The 15,574-nt window shown below is 55.2% G+C and overlaps 6 protein-coding genes across 6 annotated transcripts; 1 reads left to right on the top strand and 5 right to left on the bottom strand.

The window, feature by feature from the left end:
• Positions 1 to 523: 523 nt before the first annotated feature.
• Positions 524 to 2,205, bottom strand: K489DRAFT_434381 (uncharacterized protein). Its single transcript, XM_033608552.1, has 3 exons — positions 2,019 to 2,205; positions 1,927 to 1,952; positions 524 to 1,867 (listed from the first exon to the last, which is right to left on the bottom strand). The coding sequence occupies exons 1-3, from the start codon at positions 2,193 to 2,195 to the stop codon at positions 607 to 609; spliced, it is 1,464 nt and encodes a 487-aa protein (XP_033456704.1). The 5' UTR covers positions 2,196 to 2,205; the 3' UTR covers positions 524 to 606.
• Positions 2,206 to 2,264: 59 nt separating this feature from the next.
• On the bottom strand, positions 2,265 to 4,130 carry K489DRAFT_383917 (uncharacterized protein). The gene has a single exon (XM_033605731.1). It carries the CDS (start codon positions 4,013 to 4,015, stop codon positions 2,522 to 2,524), a length of 1,494 nt encoding a protein of 497 aa, XP_033456705.1. The 5' UTR covers positions 4,016 to 4,130; the 3' UTR covers positions 2,265 to 2,521.
• Positions 4,131 to 4,821: 691 nt separating this feature from the next.
• K489DRAFT_404286 (uncharacterized protein) lies at positions 4,822 to 5,718 on the top strand (the record flags this gene model as incomplete). The annotated part of the gene is made up of 2 exons (XM_033607114.1): positions 4,822 to 5,577; positions 5,653 to 5,718. 2 exons carry the CDS (start codon positions 4,822 to 4,824, stop codon positions 5,716 to 5,718), a joined length of 822 nt encoding a protein of 273 aa, XP_033456706.1.
• Positions 5,719 to 6,774: 1,056 nt separating this feature from the next.
• K489DRAFT_373507 (uncharacterized protein) lies at positions 6,775 to 8,331 on the bottom strand (the record flags this gene model as incomplete). The annotated part of the gene is made up of 1 exon (XM_033603427.1): positions 6,775 to 8,331. One exon carries the CDS (start codon positions 8,329 to 8,331, stop codon positions 6,775 to 6,777), a length of 1,557 nt encoding a protein of 518 aa, XP_033456707.1.
• Positions 8,332 to 10,031: 1,700 nt separating this feature from the next.
• Positions 10,032 to 10,331, bottom strand: K489DRAFT_383920 (uncharacterized protein; the record flags this gene model as incomplete). The annotated part of the gene is made up of 1 exon (XM_033605732.1): positions 10,032 to 10,331. A coding segment is annotated over one exon (206 nt), but the record flags the coding sequence as incomplete, so codon positions are not given.
• Positions 10,332 to 14,248: 3,917 nt separating this feature from the next.
• K489DRAFT_390792 (cyclin-domain-containing protein) lies at positions 14,249 to 15,205 on the bottom strand (the record flags this gene model as incomplete). The annotated part of the gene is made up of 1 exon (XM_033606632.1): positions 14,249 to 15,205. One exon carries the CDS (start codon positions 15,203 to 15,205, stop codon positions 14,249 to 14,251), a length of 957 nt encoding a protein of 318 aa, XP_033456709.1.
• Positions 15,206 to 15,574: the final 369 nt, after the last annotated feature.

Genomic DNA, 15,574 nt, shown 5'->3' on the forward strand with positions numbered 1-15,574 from the left:
TGAACAAGGACACTCTCTTCAATAGGACTGAGCTTCAGAGTCCCTGGCTTCCAATCTTCTCGAGAGGGGATTCCCTTGAGTCTCCGGAGCAACGTCGTTTTTGAGACCTTATAGTCTCTCGCTGCCGCTGCTACGGAGCGGCTGGCACCTGATCTGACAGCTGACATCGCAAGCAATAGACTCCCCTCTTTTAGGGACGATTGCACGCGTTTTGGTGTAGCCATTGCGTGTTGAAGTTGACGCGTTGTTGTGTTCAAAATTGTGGACCGCGTTGGGGTATGGACCGCGTTGGGGTTCCCCGCGTTAGCACGCCATTGTCAGGTATGTCTTGGGTGTTCCTTTGAATTGATCCTGAACTTTTCTTTCGTTTTACACATTTGCTTCATGCCCAGGAGCTTGATGAGTATCCGAAAAAATGTAGATAGAGCAACGTCGACAGTATAATCTCAAGATCAACCGGTCAAGCGAGCTTCACACAAGATCATTCCATCCACACGGTGCTGAACTCTCGCGAGATCTCCTAGCCCGTCAATTCGTCCAACAACTCCCCCAACAAAAGACCAGACTCCGCCCAAAACATTCAAGGTCCCACAAACACAAATCCTCTCACATCCCACCAAGACCCGAAACAACCATCTCCTCCACAAATGGGATATCGCTCCTAATCGTCGTCAAATTCTCATACCCATCCTCCTTGACCCAAATGTCATCCTCAATCCTCACACCTCCCACATCCCAATACCTCTTCAATCCCTCCCGATCAATGACCTTGTCCCATTTGCCCTCCTCCAATTCCGCCTCGAGGGGATACTTCCGGAAATAAATCCCAGGCTCATTCGTCACGACCGCACCCGCAGGCAGTCTCCCACGAATTCTCAAATATGCGAAGAAGGGGTTCGTGTCGGCGTAATTGGCGTTGCCGCCGACGTCGTGCGTGTCCATGCCGAGGTAGTGGCCGAGCCCATGCGGGAAGAATCGCGTGGTGATCTCCGACGCGAGGATCTCGTCGACGCTGAGGGAGGATTTGAAGATGCCGAGTCTTTGGAGGCCGGCGGCGGCGACGCGGTGGGCCGTCATGTGGACGTCTTCCCAGAGGACGCCTGCGCGGATCATCTTCATGCACTCGCTCTGCATGAGGAGCACGAGGTTATAGATATCTTTGCTCTCGGGGGTGAATTTGCCGTCGCGGGTGATGGGGAAGGTCCGCGTGATATCGGAGCAGTAGCAATTGTACTCGCAGCCGGCGTCGAGGAGGATGTTGAGTTTCCCTTCGAGGGGCAAGTCGTTGTGCACGTAGTGGAGACTGCTGGCGGAGGACCCGGCAGCGCAGATGCAGCCGTAGGCTTGCTCGCGGCATCCATTGGCGTGGCAGTGCATGACGAAAACGGCATTGAGTTCTCGCTCGTTGGTAGCCCTGGGTGCAGAGCGGAGGACTTGCTCGTGGGCGTAGGATGAGACGATGTTAGCGTGTCGAATGAGGGCAATCTCGTAATCGTCTTTGACAACCCGGCAGGCTTCGATTGCTTTTCGGGCCCAAAGGAGGTTGATTGATGGGTTGAAAGCTGCGAGGGCTTCGGAGTGGAAGATGGCCATGTCTGCGCGATCTTCGATGGCCAGGACAACGGTTTCCTGTTTCGAGAGCATCGACACGAGAGACTTTCCGGACTTCAGTTCATCGCTGGTTAGGACTTTGTCGATATCGTATCGTTCCAAGGCTTCCTTTGGTAGGAGCGGCATGCCAGCCCACATGACATGTTCGGGATCGACAGGTGGAATCCATAATGTCGATGTGTCAGATGCGATGTCGTACGCGAAGAAACAGTCGGGTAAGTCACATCCGGTGAGGTAGTAGAAATGTCGACGTTGTCTGGAATAGTAGATTGTCAACCTTGATACTTAGTGTGTAGTCGATCAATAGCTACCAACCTGAAGTGTGTCGCTTGGTCGTCATCCTGTACCAATATCGTAATCTTAGCAAATCGTTTCTAGGAACATCATGGGGCATCGTCTGCGTATACCTCAACCATTTTCAAACTCTGCCCCTCCAGATAAATGACTCCGCTCGCAGGTCCGCCATTTTCCGCAATCCACTTGGCTACTCGACGCACATGCGATTTGGCCGGATACTTTCCCGAAGGCGCAGGAGGAAGATCTGGGTTTGCAATCGGCTTTGCTGCCATTATGTTACGGGTCATGTTTGTTGAGGATGATATTCGAGAAGTGGTTGCGACTGATAAGAGGTGAAGACGTGTGTGGCTTAGGGTTGGGGTCACATCGTGATCTGAATTGGGCACTGTCGCCAAAAGTTCATAGCAGCAGTGTGAACGTCTCTGGCACGAATTATGATATTGCATCGATCACTGATATTGCCTATAGGAATTGCTGAGACGTATCACATGCGAACTGAATGGACATGGCTTCGATAGAATACAGCGTGCTTGCTTTGTACATAATTTTAACACATCTAGAATAATGAGAAAGGGAAAGAGGTTCGCTTGCAAAGTGTCCTGACCGAGAAGCGTTACTCCTTGTTGAAGTTATCCCAATCGGTCGAGGAGGATCGCCGCTGGGCAGCAAATGCATTGCGTTGGCGGGCGCGTTGCAAAATGGGCGAATCCTCATCGTTTGACTCTGAAATCCGAGCGCGCGTCGAAACCGGCCGCGCGCGCGGCACATCGACGGTAGGCTTCTGGGACTTGATCAGACGGACTTCCTCGCCGAGGCCCAACTTGACCTTCATGCTGTCGTCCGAAGCCGCGCGCACTTTGATGATGACGCGACCTTCGGGGTCCATGCGCGCCGATTGCGCGACGACCAAGTATTTGTTTCCGCCCTCCCGGTCGGGTTCGATCTTGTTGGCCATCTTGCCCGCCTGCATGTATGCTCGGTCACCTTCGTCCAGCTGTGTGGTCTTGTCGAATACGGAGTTCAAAGTCCTATCTTCTGCGACGATTCCTGCTATGCCGATGGCAGCGGCGTTCGAGGAGGTGTTCACCTTAGTACCAGTGCGCAAGGCGGGCAGCAATACACGTGCGAGGACTGGTTCGCGAGAGTCCTGTGGTCCGTACAGAGGATGATTATGCATGAAGTCATTGGTTCGCAGATATGACAAGCCGGCGGCGGGATGCGTAGTCGGCAGCTTGCGCGAGTTCTTGGGTTTGAGACTTCCCAGAAGTTTCCCTGAGGTCAATGCTGATTCTTGCGGAGATTCCGCGGGGGCCACGTCGAGGTCCAAAAATTCGGTCATGGCCCGGGCCAGTTCAGAGCCCCGTCGATAGCGGACATATTCGTTGCGCAATCGTGTAAGTTGTTCGGGGAAAGTTTTGACGATTTCATCACGGAATTCCTCCGTTTGTGCCGATGAGACTTGAGCAAGCTCGCCCTGATCACGTAGTGCTGCCTCCTCCTCCTGGATACGATTCCGCAGTAACCAATCCTGCAAGAACTCCTGGAATTCAAGCTTTCGAGGGACGACCTGCGATTGCAGATACAATTCGAAAACACCTTGATGCATCTGTTCCAACTCCGGTCCTTGTTTCTTCCATCTCATAGCGTCTGCCCCTGTTTCTGACCGATCAATGACATCTACATCGGCATCGTATGCACTCTTGAATCCCTCTGAACCCTTGTAGCTGTCTGCTGATGTTTGGACTCCAAAAGCTAGGTTGATCTCCGTGAATTTGGCTCGAGTTTGCGTGTGATCAGCAGCGCTTTGGAATGCAGTAATGTGTTCGGTGTTGTCGTGAGCGAGGACACGAACGTGAGGCGTTGATGTTCGTTGGGTGGTCTTGGCCGGCAAAGGTCGTTTCAATCCCCAGTCACCACGGTGAAGTGATGATGGAGTTGTGACGATGGCTTGTCGAGTGGGATACGGTAACGTCGCCGAGGGTGATGCGCGATATTCGCCCACACTGGTGACCGGTGCGAGTTCTGGAGTTGGAAGCGGGCGTGGTAGGGAGAATAATCGTGATGATTGGAGCAGCCGCGCCGTCGGCGAGCGCATCGATTTTGACATGATTGCTGCGAAATTATCCCGTCGCTAGATGATGTGCATTGTGACTGAGTGACGTGACCTTGAGCAATTTGCGCCGGCGATTCCTCTACTCACGAGTCGATATCATTCTCTCGAGATGTTTCAATGGCAGATTATGGCAACGCCGCGGAGGTGCACGGGAAAACCTCGGCGCTTGTACCCTGGTGGAGCGCGGAACTCTGAGGTTCGGTTCATTCGCAGTGGCTTACAAGCACGATATTAACGAGCCGCCTGGACACTTGTGTTGCTTTTTGGTGGTGCTTCTCCAGTTTGATGGCTGTCCACCAATATTTGATGGGTTCACGTCAATACGTTGATGTATATGGTGGGGCCAAGAAGCCAGATGAGCTGCTCTGAGTTGACTCTATTGCCTTGTGGCTCATGTCAGCCTGCATGCTCCGAGATAAGCAGCTGATCTAGTGAACAGATGTGGCTCACGAGAAACGTCAGCCAAATAAGCCATCGTCAGTCGCTGCCAGTCATCAGAGCCTGACGGCGTTTATCTGAACATGAAATGACCGGGATTGAGGAACATCCGAGAACCCGGTATGGAATGCATCGAATGGCTGATGAAGACACTGCAATATGCTCATCCCAGCTACTGTATATGCGATCAGCGTTGACGCGAATGTACCATAAAAAGCTTGCCAATCCCATTGATAGTCGTTCCCTCTAATCAAGATAGCACTTTTTGCACATCAGTCCACTCTCTCCCAGACAAGACACAGAAGGTATCCGACCTCTCTGATTCTCATTCCTCCTCACGCTCGTGAGGTACCCACCTTTCAATGGCCGACAAGACCACCCCGACCAAACACGAGCCGAGCCAAGCGTTCTGGGAGAACCGCAAGAAAGGCCGATCTCTCGCTGGCATCCTCGCCTTCTCCGGCGCCAGCGCCCTAGACATTCCCTTCCAGCACTGGCTATTGCAATCCGGTGCGGCCGCGACCCTCCTCCATCGTCTCGGGGCGCGTACCGTCTCCCAGACCATCCTCCCCGCAGCCCAGCAGACAGCAGTCGGCCTCAGCCCGTACCACACGCTGATCTGGGGTCTGGCGATCGGCGGCAGCGTCAAGCGAATCTACTGGAACATCTTCGTAGGCGACACCCTTCTCCAACCAGGTCTCGCCCTCGGGGTCGGACTGTTTAGCACCGCGCTGAACGCCCTGAACACTCTCCTCGCACTCTGGCTCGCCACTTCGCAACAGCCCTCCGACCAATCTAGCCTCCAAGCGTTCCTCGCCACCGCTCCCCCATCGCTCTACATCGGAGTCGGACTCTTCTCTCTCGGCCTCTTCACGGAATGGTACAGCGAAGTCCAACGCAAAGCCTTCAAGCAGGACCCCGCGAATCGGGGGAGACCTTACTCCGGCGGACTGTTCGGTCTGGCGAGGAACATCAATTACGGGGGCTTCACGCTCTGGCGGACCGGAGCTAGCCTTGCGTCGGGGGGCTGGGCGTGGGCGGGTGCGACGGCGCTTTGGATCGGAGGGGATTTCTGCTCGCGGTCGATTCCGGACATGGATGCGTATTGTGAGAAGAGGGTGAGTTCTTTTCCCGTCATCTTCGAACTGCAAAGGTTGTTTTCGAGATTTCTTTTTGGCTGACGATCTTGACAGTATGGCGAGCAGTGGGATGTCGTTCGGCGAAAGGTTCCGTACAAACTGTTGCCGTGGATCTACTGATTCAAATTAAGCCCGTACGCGCAAAGTGTGAGAGAACCGTGAGGACGAGGACGTGCAACAAGAGATCTGCGACCGGCGGCCCAGATGACAAACCGGCCCTACCGGATGTAGAACGTACTCCTCGGGTGACCCGCTGATGACGAGGAAGGACGAGATTGAATATGAAACCCCGAGGGCCTGCCTAAGTGTAGTCAATCTTCTTCCATCGCGAGAATGACAAGATACTGAAGACTAAATGCGACTGGACTTGTTCAAATGTTTTATATCCGGACCAAGCGAACTTGACCAGCAGCGAAGACGTGGAAGTCTCGAGACGATTGCAAACCAAACTTCGCATTGGATCCTCTATAGCAGAAGGAGAAGAGGAATGTTGCCATACTCCCGCGAACAGAGGGACCAAACTCCGCCCATATGCAAACCAAGCCCCTCGAATTCCACCATTCATTCCATCATCCTCATCCGTCCCATCCCATCGATCGTATAAATTCCTACATTGTCAATCCCCATCGTCCGAACAGCATAGATCAAAACAAACGAGTTATCGCGACAGCCGACATAAAGTAAAAAAACATCCCGAGACTTGCGTCCGTTCCAATCCCACCCGTCTCTTTAGAAAAAGAAAGGAAAATAAAGAGTACAGTCCTAACATAGAATAATTCCAAAAAATTCATCGAAGAAGGGAAATTTGTCAAGGCGGTACATGAAAACATCGGGTATCGCGAAACCAAAAGGTAAAAGTCGAAAGGAAGAAGGAGGAGAAGAAGAAAGAGAAGAAAAGAAGGGGGATTGTCAGCAAAGAAGAAAGAAAGAGGAAGGAAAACCGGAGCAGAAAAGGGGGTGAAGCAAAAGGAAAAGAGGAGAAACAAAGTGGAAAGGATCCCAAGCGTGCGAAACAAAAACCAAAACCCCAAGAAATCATCGAAAAGCTCAAAAAGGAACCCCCGCCCCAGAGATCCCCACCGAAGAAACCGAAGAGAGAGAAAACAACGGGAAGAAGTGTTTTTCTGTCTTTCTGGTTTTCTGTTTTTTTTTTTGGCATTTTTCGTCATCATCATCCTACTCGTCCCTCTCCCTCTGCCTCCTCACCTGCTGCTCTCGCAACAAGCGCGCGAATCTTTCGTCGTCCGACTCCGGCGCGACCACCGACGACGACGACGACTCCCCGATCGACTCGAGGAGCGGCGAGGGCGAGGCGCCGCGTCGTGCGCGTCCCTGGCCGGGAGGCTGTCGCTCGCTGGACTGCGACGGGGCGACGCTCTCGACGCGGGCGTGCGGAGGGGAACGTTGGCGTGGGCGCCGGGGTTCGGTCGGGGCCGGAGGTGGCACGGGGGCGCCCTGGGAGTAAGGAGTGGTGGAGGGAGGAGTGGTGGAGGGAGGGGAGGCGCCGCGATCTCCTGCGGAGGAAGGGGCGGAGGGCGGGCGGAGGTCCTCGCGGGTGTTCTCGTTGGGGACGAAGGTGTGGCCGTAGCGGCCGTCCTGGCGGCGCGGGCTGGGCACCGGGTCGGTGATGTGGGTGGTTGGAGATGGTGGTACAGGAGCGCGGATATTGGTTTGGTTGGTGCCGGTGGGGAAGTTATAGCTGTAGCCTGTCGTGCGTGGTGGCACGCTTGCACCGCTGGAGGCAGAGTTGGGAGTGTTGTCTCGATGTTGCGGTCCGGCGGGATAAGAGGCGTCGTCGTAGTTGGGCGTGAAGCGTGGTTCGACACCGCCTTGGTGGAGGCTGGGTGAGCCTGTGGGTGCGGTGTAGGCAAAGGGAGGAGGGCGACGTGAGCCTCCAGTCGGAGCTGCGTTGTTGCGGTAGGCAGAGCCTGGGATGCCATGGTAGGCACTGGTCTGGCGTTCCCTTTGAGGAGGAATGCTATGTCCGAGAGCACTGCTGCCAGGTCGAGGAGCAGCGTTGCCGCGCTGGAGGGACGTATAGGTTGCACGGTCTCTGACATAGTTATTGTAAAGATGCTGTTGGAGTTCGAGAGGTGCTTCTCTCCCAGCACCTTGGTATGCGCGGCGGGACTCTTCGTAGCGCAACCGGGCATCCTCGAGTATAGAGGCCGCCTGTTCTTGAGCACTTCTCGCCCACGATGGGGTGCGGATCTCTGTGCGGTAAGGGACTTGGGATCCCGCGCTGCCCCCGCTCGACGCCGATGGTGGATTCATATTGAATGAGTCGCGGTGGGCCGGTGCTTTGCCCTTACCGATGACAGGAGGGACGACCTCCTCAAATGAATCACGTCTGTCGGCAGCAATACGGATCTCCGGACCAGAGGAGTTCTTCTTCTTGTGAGAGCTTCGGGACTTCTCCTTCTTTTTTCCGAAGAGCATTTCCTTGACAGTAGGCCATGTCAAGTCATGCTTAGGTCCGTGTGACGAAGACGAAGACCTGGGTGGACCGGAAGTAGACCAGTTCGAGCCTTCTCCTTCGAGCTCGACGACCTTGGAGGTCCTCTTTGAGCCGCCAGTGAGCTTGGAGAAATCCACCGGTTTGTATTGTGTCGTTGTTGTTCTGATCGAAGAGGTGCTCGCAGGCTGTGAAGCCGATGACCCGGAAGAGTGTGACACCGAGATGTCGTCCGAGTCGGAGTGCCAGCTCCCATGTTGGGAGCCTTGACCCGACATGGTTGTTGGAGCCTCTTGCTCAGGCGAGTATTGGTTTGAGTATCGATGTTGGGATGGGTTGATGTGATCGATCGATATCGATCTGTGGACGACGATGAGTTGTTGCCTTGATCAGACCCGCAAGTGGAATGAGACCAACCGGTGTTAGATGAGACGAAAAGTGTCGAATAGAGAATATGTTTGAGTTGTTGATTGAGAAAGGGAAGGGAGCAATGACGGGGAGGGATATGGGTGGACTCGACGTCGATATATCTGTACGAGTGTAATGAAGGGGGTCGAGGTGGTAGGCAACGGAATAAGTAACAGTTGGAGTAGTACAGTCGATAGCCGCCTGGCGGTTCCCGTAAGAGACGGCTTCATATATAGCCCGAAAGTAATCGAGGCGATCAGGGAAGTGGACGGGGAAGATCTGACCAATGTATAACACAACGGGAGATGCAGGTACGAAGATTGTGTGTTCATCCGTCAGTCGTAAATGCAGGTAAAAAGCAACGAGCCAGACAAGCATGGCAATTAAGAACCATTTCACAATTGGAGAGAATGATGTTTGACGCCGGCGTTGACGTCGGTTGTAGGACTGCATTACAGGGCGGGCCGCCCATAACGATCCTCGTGTGTGCGAGTGTGTGTGTGAGTGAATGACCCCGTGGTTGTGGATTCTCTTCGCACACATCTGTGCAAGATGAGGCCTATGCCACATGAGGTGCGGTCCAAAACATTACGAATCTTTCTGTACATGGCGTTCCTGCCCGACGATACTTTCACAATGTCGCGGAATGTACTTTGAGGATGGAGAAAGCGATGCTGACCGTGAAGTGTGTGTGTGTGCGCAAGTGTCTATGCGTTCTGCACAGCCGTTGCGGGACTTGGAGGAAGGGTGCATGCGCCGCTCCGGAGCCTCCTCCCGCGGCGATTCTCTCTCTCTCCAGGCTCACTCTCTCTCTGGCTCTCTCTGTGTGGATCATTCTTTGTCCACAACGTGTGTTTTGGGCAGTGGTGCCGTCTGTAACATGGAAATGGTATCCGCCTCATATGGAGTCACTTGATCAACCCTCACGATGGATACACGGAACACATTCTGTGACTGTCATCTAGCAGGTGACGTCGAAGGAAGGGTCGTTGTCAATCAATCGCATTACCCTGTACGCGGCCATGTACCCATTCACTGCCACTGCCATTGCCTTGCACCACATCACCTCGTCCCGCTTCCTTCCATCTGACGGGCCAATGTCAGAGGCGGAGAGTATCCCCATGGATGTCATGCATAGGGATTTCGCCATCAATAGATCCCGAAAGAGTTCATGCGAATCATGCCGAGAAGATGTTAACGCGCGCGCAATCGAAACATGAAACAGGGTCCAGAATATGACCGCTGGGTGACTTTCATGCGCGGGCGCGAAAAGAGGTCGCGAGCGGGACAAAACAGTCACAACACAGTACATGGAGACAAAAGCGGCGCTGTGCCTCCTCCGTAGAGTTTCAGCGTGAGCACGACGACTCGGAGCCTCGCAAACCACCGTCCCTCCACAGCGTGGTATCGGGATCCGTCGAACAACGGCCTGCACGATTGACATCATTTTGGCGGGTGGGAATGTAATGTGTAGAGCGACATGGTATGTCGAGGATTTTCCCACGCGAACAGAACGAACCGTCGATGGCGCAACGCTGGTCCACTGGTCGTTCACCCCGTCCAGCCCTACATCGACAGTGTCTCCACGACGGGACGGGCAGAAGCAGGACCAGTTCCTCCAGTTCCTCCTACGGGAATTCCTCCAAGTGGTCGGTTCAAGCGCCTCACCGCGCGATCGCTGGGCAATTGATGACGGAGCGGGCGGGCGGGCTTGCGAAGAGGACAGGACCGAAAAGACGTAGCGGGCGGCCTGCGGGCGGCTTCGTTGCGCGTGCCAGCAGCCCAGGTGCTGATTGCTGCTCCGCGCCCGGCTTTCGGGGCCCCTCTTCTTCCACACCCACCGACGCGAACATGAGAATCGGAGTCATACAGCGTAGTGTAGTGTAGTGTAGTGTAGAGTAGTTCCGTCCACCTCGTTTCGGAACGGTCGTTGCTGCTCCTCGTCGAGGCCAGGGTCTTCTCCTCGGCTACAGTAACAAATGGATCTCTCTTTCGACTTCGACTGCCTACGTTTCGGCCCCCCATTCTGCATACCAGACGATGCGTAGACACGAGTTCTGGGCGACGGACGCAGTCTCCAGCCTGGGCCGGCCTCCTGCTGTGCGACGTGAGAGGAGAGGCCCGTCGTGGAGGCTCGGGGATGGAAGGAAAGTCTCCAGACCAGACGGCGCAATGTCCACGACGATGCCAGATGTTGTGTTGTCTTCGTGGACTAAATCTCTCGTGGATGATGGAAACAACCACAGGGGGATCTACATAGGATGTTGTGCAACACCAACCCAGACCACCAGACGTTTGTCTAGCATCTGCACGTCGGCGTCGTCGGCGGCGACACTACAACATTGCCTTTTTTTCCCTCCCATTCTATCCCTTGTGCGAAACGGAATAAGGCGTGAGTGTTGAAGATGACGATGGTGGTGATGATGATGACCATCCACGACATGGAGACGAATGATGCCGTGCGACTGACGACCTCGTGCGACTGGTTGCTACATACAGTCACTCACCGCGTTGAAGTCACACCAAACCAACCAGAATCCAGTACACGAGTCCCCAATGTGTCTGCCAAATTCCCGTCTCCAATCGTCGTTTCGCATGCCCCCGAGTCGTAAATCGGCCGCAGCATCCAACATCACGGCCATCGTCTCGATCCACGCGCGTCTCACCCCCCAATGCGATTATGTCGTGCATGGCATAGCATAGTATAACATAGCCAAATCATCCACTGTGGCTGAACCATCTTTCCTCCCGCTGCGGCATTGCTGGAGTGAATGCGCGACGTCGTCCAAGGCGCACTCGACCACTCCGTGGACAATCGCTGGGGAAGTGGCTCAGTCTGCTCCCAGACGACCCCTCCACAAGCCACATCTCACCTGGCAAAGGGGTGGTCAGCAGGATCTCCACGATGGAAAACCCAACATCTTTTCCGTCTCCTTTCGGCCATGTCCCTTCTGCTGGACAGAGATCTCGTTTCGCTCCTACTGTAGCCCGGTGAGGTCTGTGTCGCGTAGTGTTCGTCGCTGGTCGGCAATCGTCCTCTCCCGTAGAAACCAACCGTCCAGACAACAGGACGACTCCTCTCCCCGTGTCCTGGAACAAATCGTAGTCGCAATTCTCTCCGCCGGAAGAGACTGAGAGGCCTACCCACCCGCGCATCCGATGACTCGGAGGGAAAATCTCCAAAAGATTGCGGCACACACGTCGCATATACCTTATATCTCCCTGTGCCGCAAGGAAATGTCTTCTGCCTGGGAGGGAGCGACGAGTCTTCAGCTGGCTTCTCGACGCACGCCGCGCCCCGCACACGCGCGGATAGTACTGTAATGATAATAAGCCACATGGACATGCGAGAGCGTGATCGTCGCGGCGTGCGTTTTGAGACAGTCTAGGCGATGACGACGACGACGACGACACTACCACAACGATTGTCGAGGCTCGTCGTCTCTCGTGGCGCCTTTGGTGCCCAGATCATCCATTCTGTCCCTGCACGTACGTGGCTGGAAAAGACGAGGATGACGAGGACGAGGACTCGCAGTGTGGGAAAAGCTGCGCCACGATCCCTCTCTCTTTCTCTACGCGCGTCGCGATGCGCCCCCAAGTACACAGATCCTCGTCCGCGGACGACGCGTTCTCAGCTGGCCCCGTTCTGCACTGCGCGTTCCCTGGCTATCACACTTGATAATATCACGAAACGAACAGCAGAAGAGGAGAGAGAGGACGGCGGAGTGAAGGGTGCTGTGTTTTCTAGCCACATGCGCAGCCGCAGACGTAGCCACACGCATATACTCATACCGTCTGCTTCAGTTGAGTTCTGTGTCCACCCATCGTCGTAAGAACCGTCCTCGAATCTTCCCTATGACGAGAACATTTCCGAGTCCGAAAGATTCCTCTCATATCATCCATGAGCCACACATGACTACCTAGGTACCCAATCTGCGCCGGCCGACCCATACCTCCACACAGACACACACACACACACAAACGCAGAGACAGAGAGAAAGAGACACGCACCCGCAGATACCTGTGTATTCCCCATGACGTCTCAGCCCTGTGGGGATCCACCTCCATCTCAACTATCATCTCCCTGCACGAGTTCACGGCATACAAGGGGGTGTGTGATGCCCAACCACCACCACTATCACCACCTTCTCCTCCTTCTCCCCATCCTTCTCCTGCATGATTGCTACATGAATGCTGCTGCTGCTGCTGCGGCCAGAACCTCGGGACTCCCTTAAGCCTCGACTGAGATTATAGATCATAGAGTCTCGATTCTAGAACCATCTTTCTCTATCTCTCTCTTTCTCTCTCTCGCCTTCGGGTTCCTTTCGTTTCGTTTCGATTTGCTTTCCTCGTTCACATCGGAATCTCATACAATAGAAGAGCGAGAAGGCATTTCCCCCAAAGCACTGGAGAGAGAGATCGACAGAGGCAGAGGGAGAGGGAGAGAGATGGTGGTCGCGGTGATGACAACGGTGAGCGTCGTCGAATAACATGACGTTCTTTTCCTTGGCCCGCCTGTCTGTTCCGTCCCATTCCGTTCCGTTCTTAGTTATATTGAAGTGAATCGAATTGAAGTGAATTGAATCGAATTGAAGTAAATTGTCATGACGATCGAGGAATGGATAAATGAAAAGGGTAGAGGGAATGGAAGGGATAGATGGATGGTTGAACCGGCACAGGTAGAACCAGCAGACCTACGTCTTATGGCCCGTAGACCTCACGACACCACGTCCAAGGGGTTGTTTTTGCTTTTCCACTCGCTCAATCACTCACCTACCCGATCAAAGGGTAAAAGAGGAGAGAGCAGCAGTGATGATGGTGGTGGTAGTAGCGGTGATATTTGTGACAGGACTTTTCCGCGGACGTTTGTCTATCTGTCTGCCTGTCTGTATCGCCAGCTCCTCGTTGTCGGACAAGTACAATGATGAAATAAACAATGGTGGTGAGGAATGACTCTTTCTTATGTCCCTTTTCCCTTTTTCTTTCTCCCTTTCCTTTTTCTTTCTTTCCTTCTGTCTTTAGTCTTGTCTTTCTCCGATGCCCGAAGTCGTCAGCTCCGTGGCGTTGGTCCGTCGAAGAAACGAAACACGTGTTGAGGAGAGTTGATATCGTTTAATTCCTTTCGCGGACCGAGAGCGGTTTTTGGGGGGAATTCTGCAATTGTCTGTTCTGCATGGGGAGGAGGATGAGGGGGAGGAGAAGAAAATCCCCTCCGCTTGCGCCGGGCGGTCGTCCATCGAAGTCATCCGTCCCTTCTCTGCGGCGCACATCGACGCGTTTTCCCCATCGTCGTTTTCTCGTTGCGGGATCTGGCCGTGGGGCAGAGATGGCATAACAGTGCGGTGCGGTGCGGTGCGATCGCTCAGGGGGGTAGGGGAAGGTGAGTGCCGACGAGATCGGGGGAGTTCACTCCATAGCACACACACACACACGTACATACCATGTCACCACCTACCGATCGACCCACCGGCCCGCTTGCGTCCCATGGTGATAGTTACACGGGAAAAAGAATATTCTTTCGGGTTCGGAAACCGGGTATTATTTTGTTTTTTGTTTGTTTGTTTGTTTTTCGTCTCGTTTCTTCGTGCGTTCAGGCGCGACGAAGATCCAAAAAGATGACCCGCAGAGAGAGAGAGAGAGAGAGAGAGAGAGAGAGACGCAGAAATCGAACGCCGCCTGAACCATCCATCCATCCATCCATCCGATCAACGCCATACAATTCCCAGAAATACAACCGTGAGGAGAAGAAAAGAAGGGAAAAAAAAACGGCTTCGCTCTGCGCCGCCCTCACGCGCCGCTCCGGATCCTCCTCGGCGGGAGGCGCAGGCTCGGCACCAGGGAGCCCATCATGCCGCCGCGGCCGAGGCCGGTGCGGGCGGCGGTCTGCAGGCCGAAGATGCCCTTGGCCATGGCGGGGCGGGGCACGTGGAGGTCGAAGTCGAGCAGGAAGCACAAGGTGATCTCGAGGTTCAGGAGCTGCAGGGTGGAGACGCCGCCGACCCGGGCGACGCGGGCCTGCGCCCACTTGTTGTCCTCGAGCGACTTGGCCGCCACCCGGATCGCCGCCAGGCTCAGCCGGTGGATCGTCCGCTGCGTCGCGGGCACGGCGTAGTCGACGATGCACAGCCGGTGGATGTACGCCGCCGCCGCCAGGTACACCCCGGGCGAGTGCGGGCAGTGCTTGTGGATCTGGATGAGGTAGCTGCGCAGGGAGAAGGGCGGGGCGCATTTGGAGAAGAAGCGGCGCGCGATGGCCGCGTGTTGGAATCGGATGTCCTCGGCGTGTTGGCTGACGTCGACGGTGATGGGCTCGTGGCAGAGGGCCTCCGGGCTGCCGATCTCCATGGCGGGCACGTCGCCGGCGCCGACGGCGTGGTGGACGGTCGCGGAGAGGCGCTTGGCGGCGCGCTCGCTCGGCGTCGGGAGGAGTTGGGGTTTCTTGGGCGTGCCGGGCCGGGAGACGGGTGGGGTGGGAGGCACGTCGCCGGTGTTTTCGGCGAGCTTCTCCACGGCTTCGATGAGCATGCGCAATGCGCCGACGGAGGAGATGACGTCCACATCCCAATGCTCGTTCTGCAGGATGAGCGGCGTGTCGGATTTCTCGGCGCAAGAGGGCGACGTGCTGGCTTTGGCATCGTTCAAGTTGGGGTCGGGCGGTGGTGGTGGGCGGGCGGATCCATCGCAGGCGTCGTTCACGCCATGTTGGACTTCGTGCGCAACATCAGAGGGAGGGCCATTTTCCATTCCGTCGATTTCATGTAGCGGGCAAGAGTGACACAATCCACGGCCGTGCGTGAGAGACTGGAAGACGACGTCGTGCGCCCATGGGCAATGCTTCGGTTTTGCTTTCGAGGCAGTGGCGAATGCGTTGAATTGCGCGCAACGTCGATGGATGAACCCTGAGATTTACACGGTGCAGTAGCCAGTGGTTGAGCAGTCGATGAGAAGTTCCTAGTCCGGACGCTTATTACTGCAAGAGTAGCGGAAGCGCGCGACGAGAGGCACGTCGTCGAAGTTTGCAGGAGACACTAGGTATGATCAGTGGCAGGAGGTCCTCGACGGAATTGTCACGGGCAGGACGAGCGTGTTAATATATTGCAGGTGGTGGTGTGA

Source organism: Dissoconium aciculare (genome assembly GCF_010015565.1).
Source record: "Dissoconium aciculare CBS 342.82 unplaced genomic scaffold K489scaffold_13, whole genome shotgun sequence".
Taxonomy (NCBI): Eukaryota; Fungi; Ascomycota; class Dothideomycetes; order Mycosphaerellales; family Dissoconiaceae; genus Dissoconium; species Dissoconium aciculare.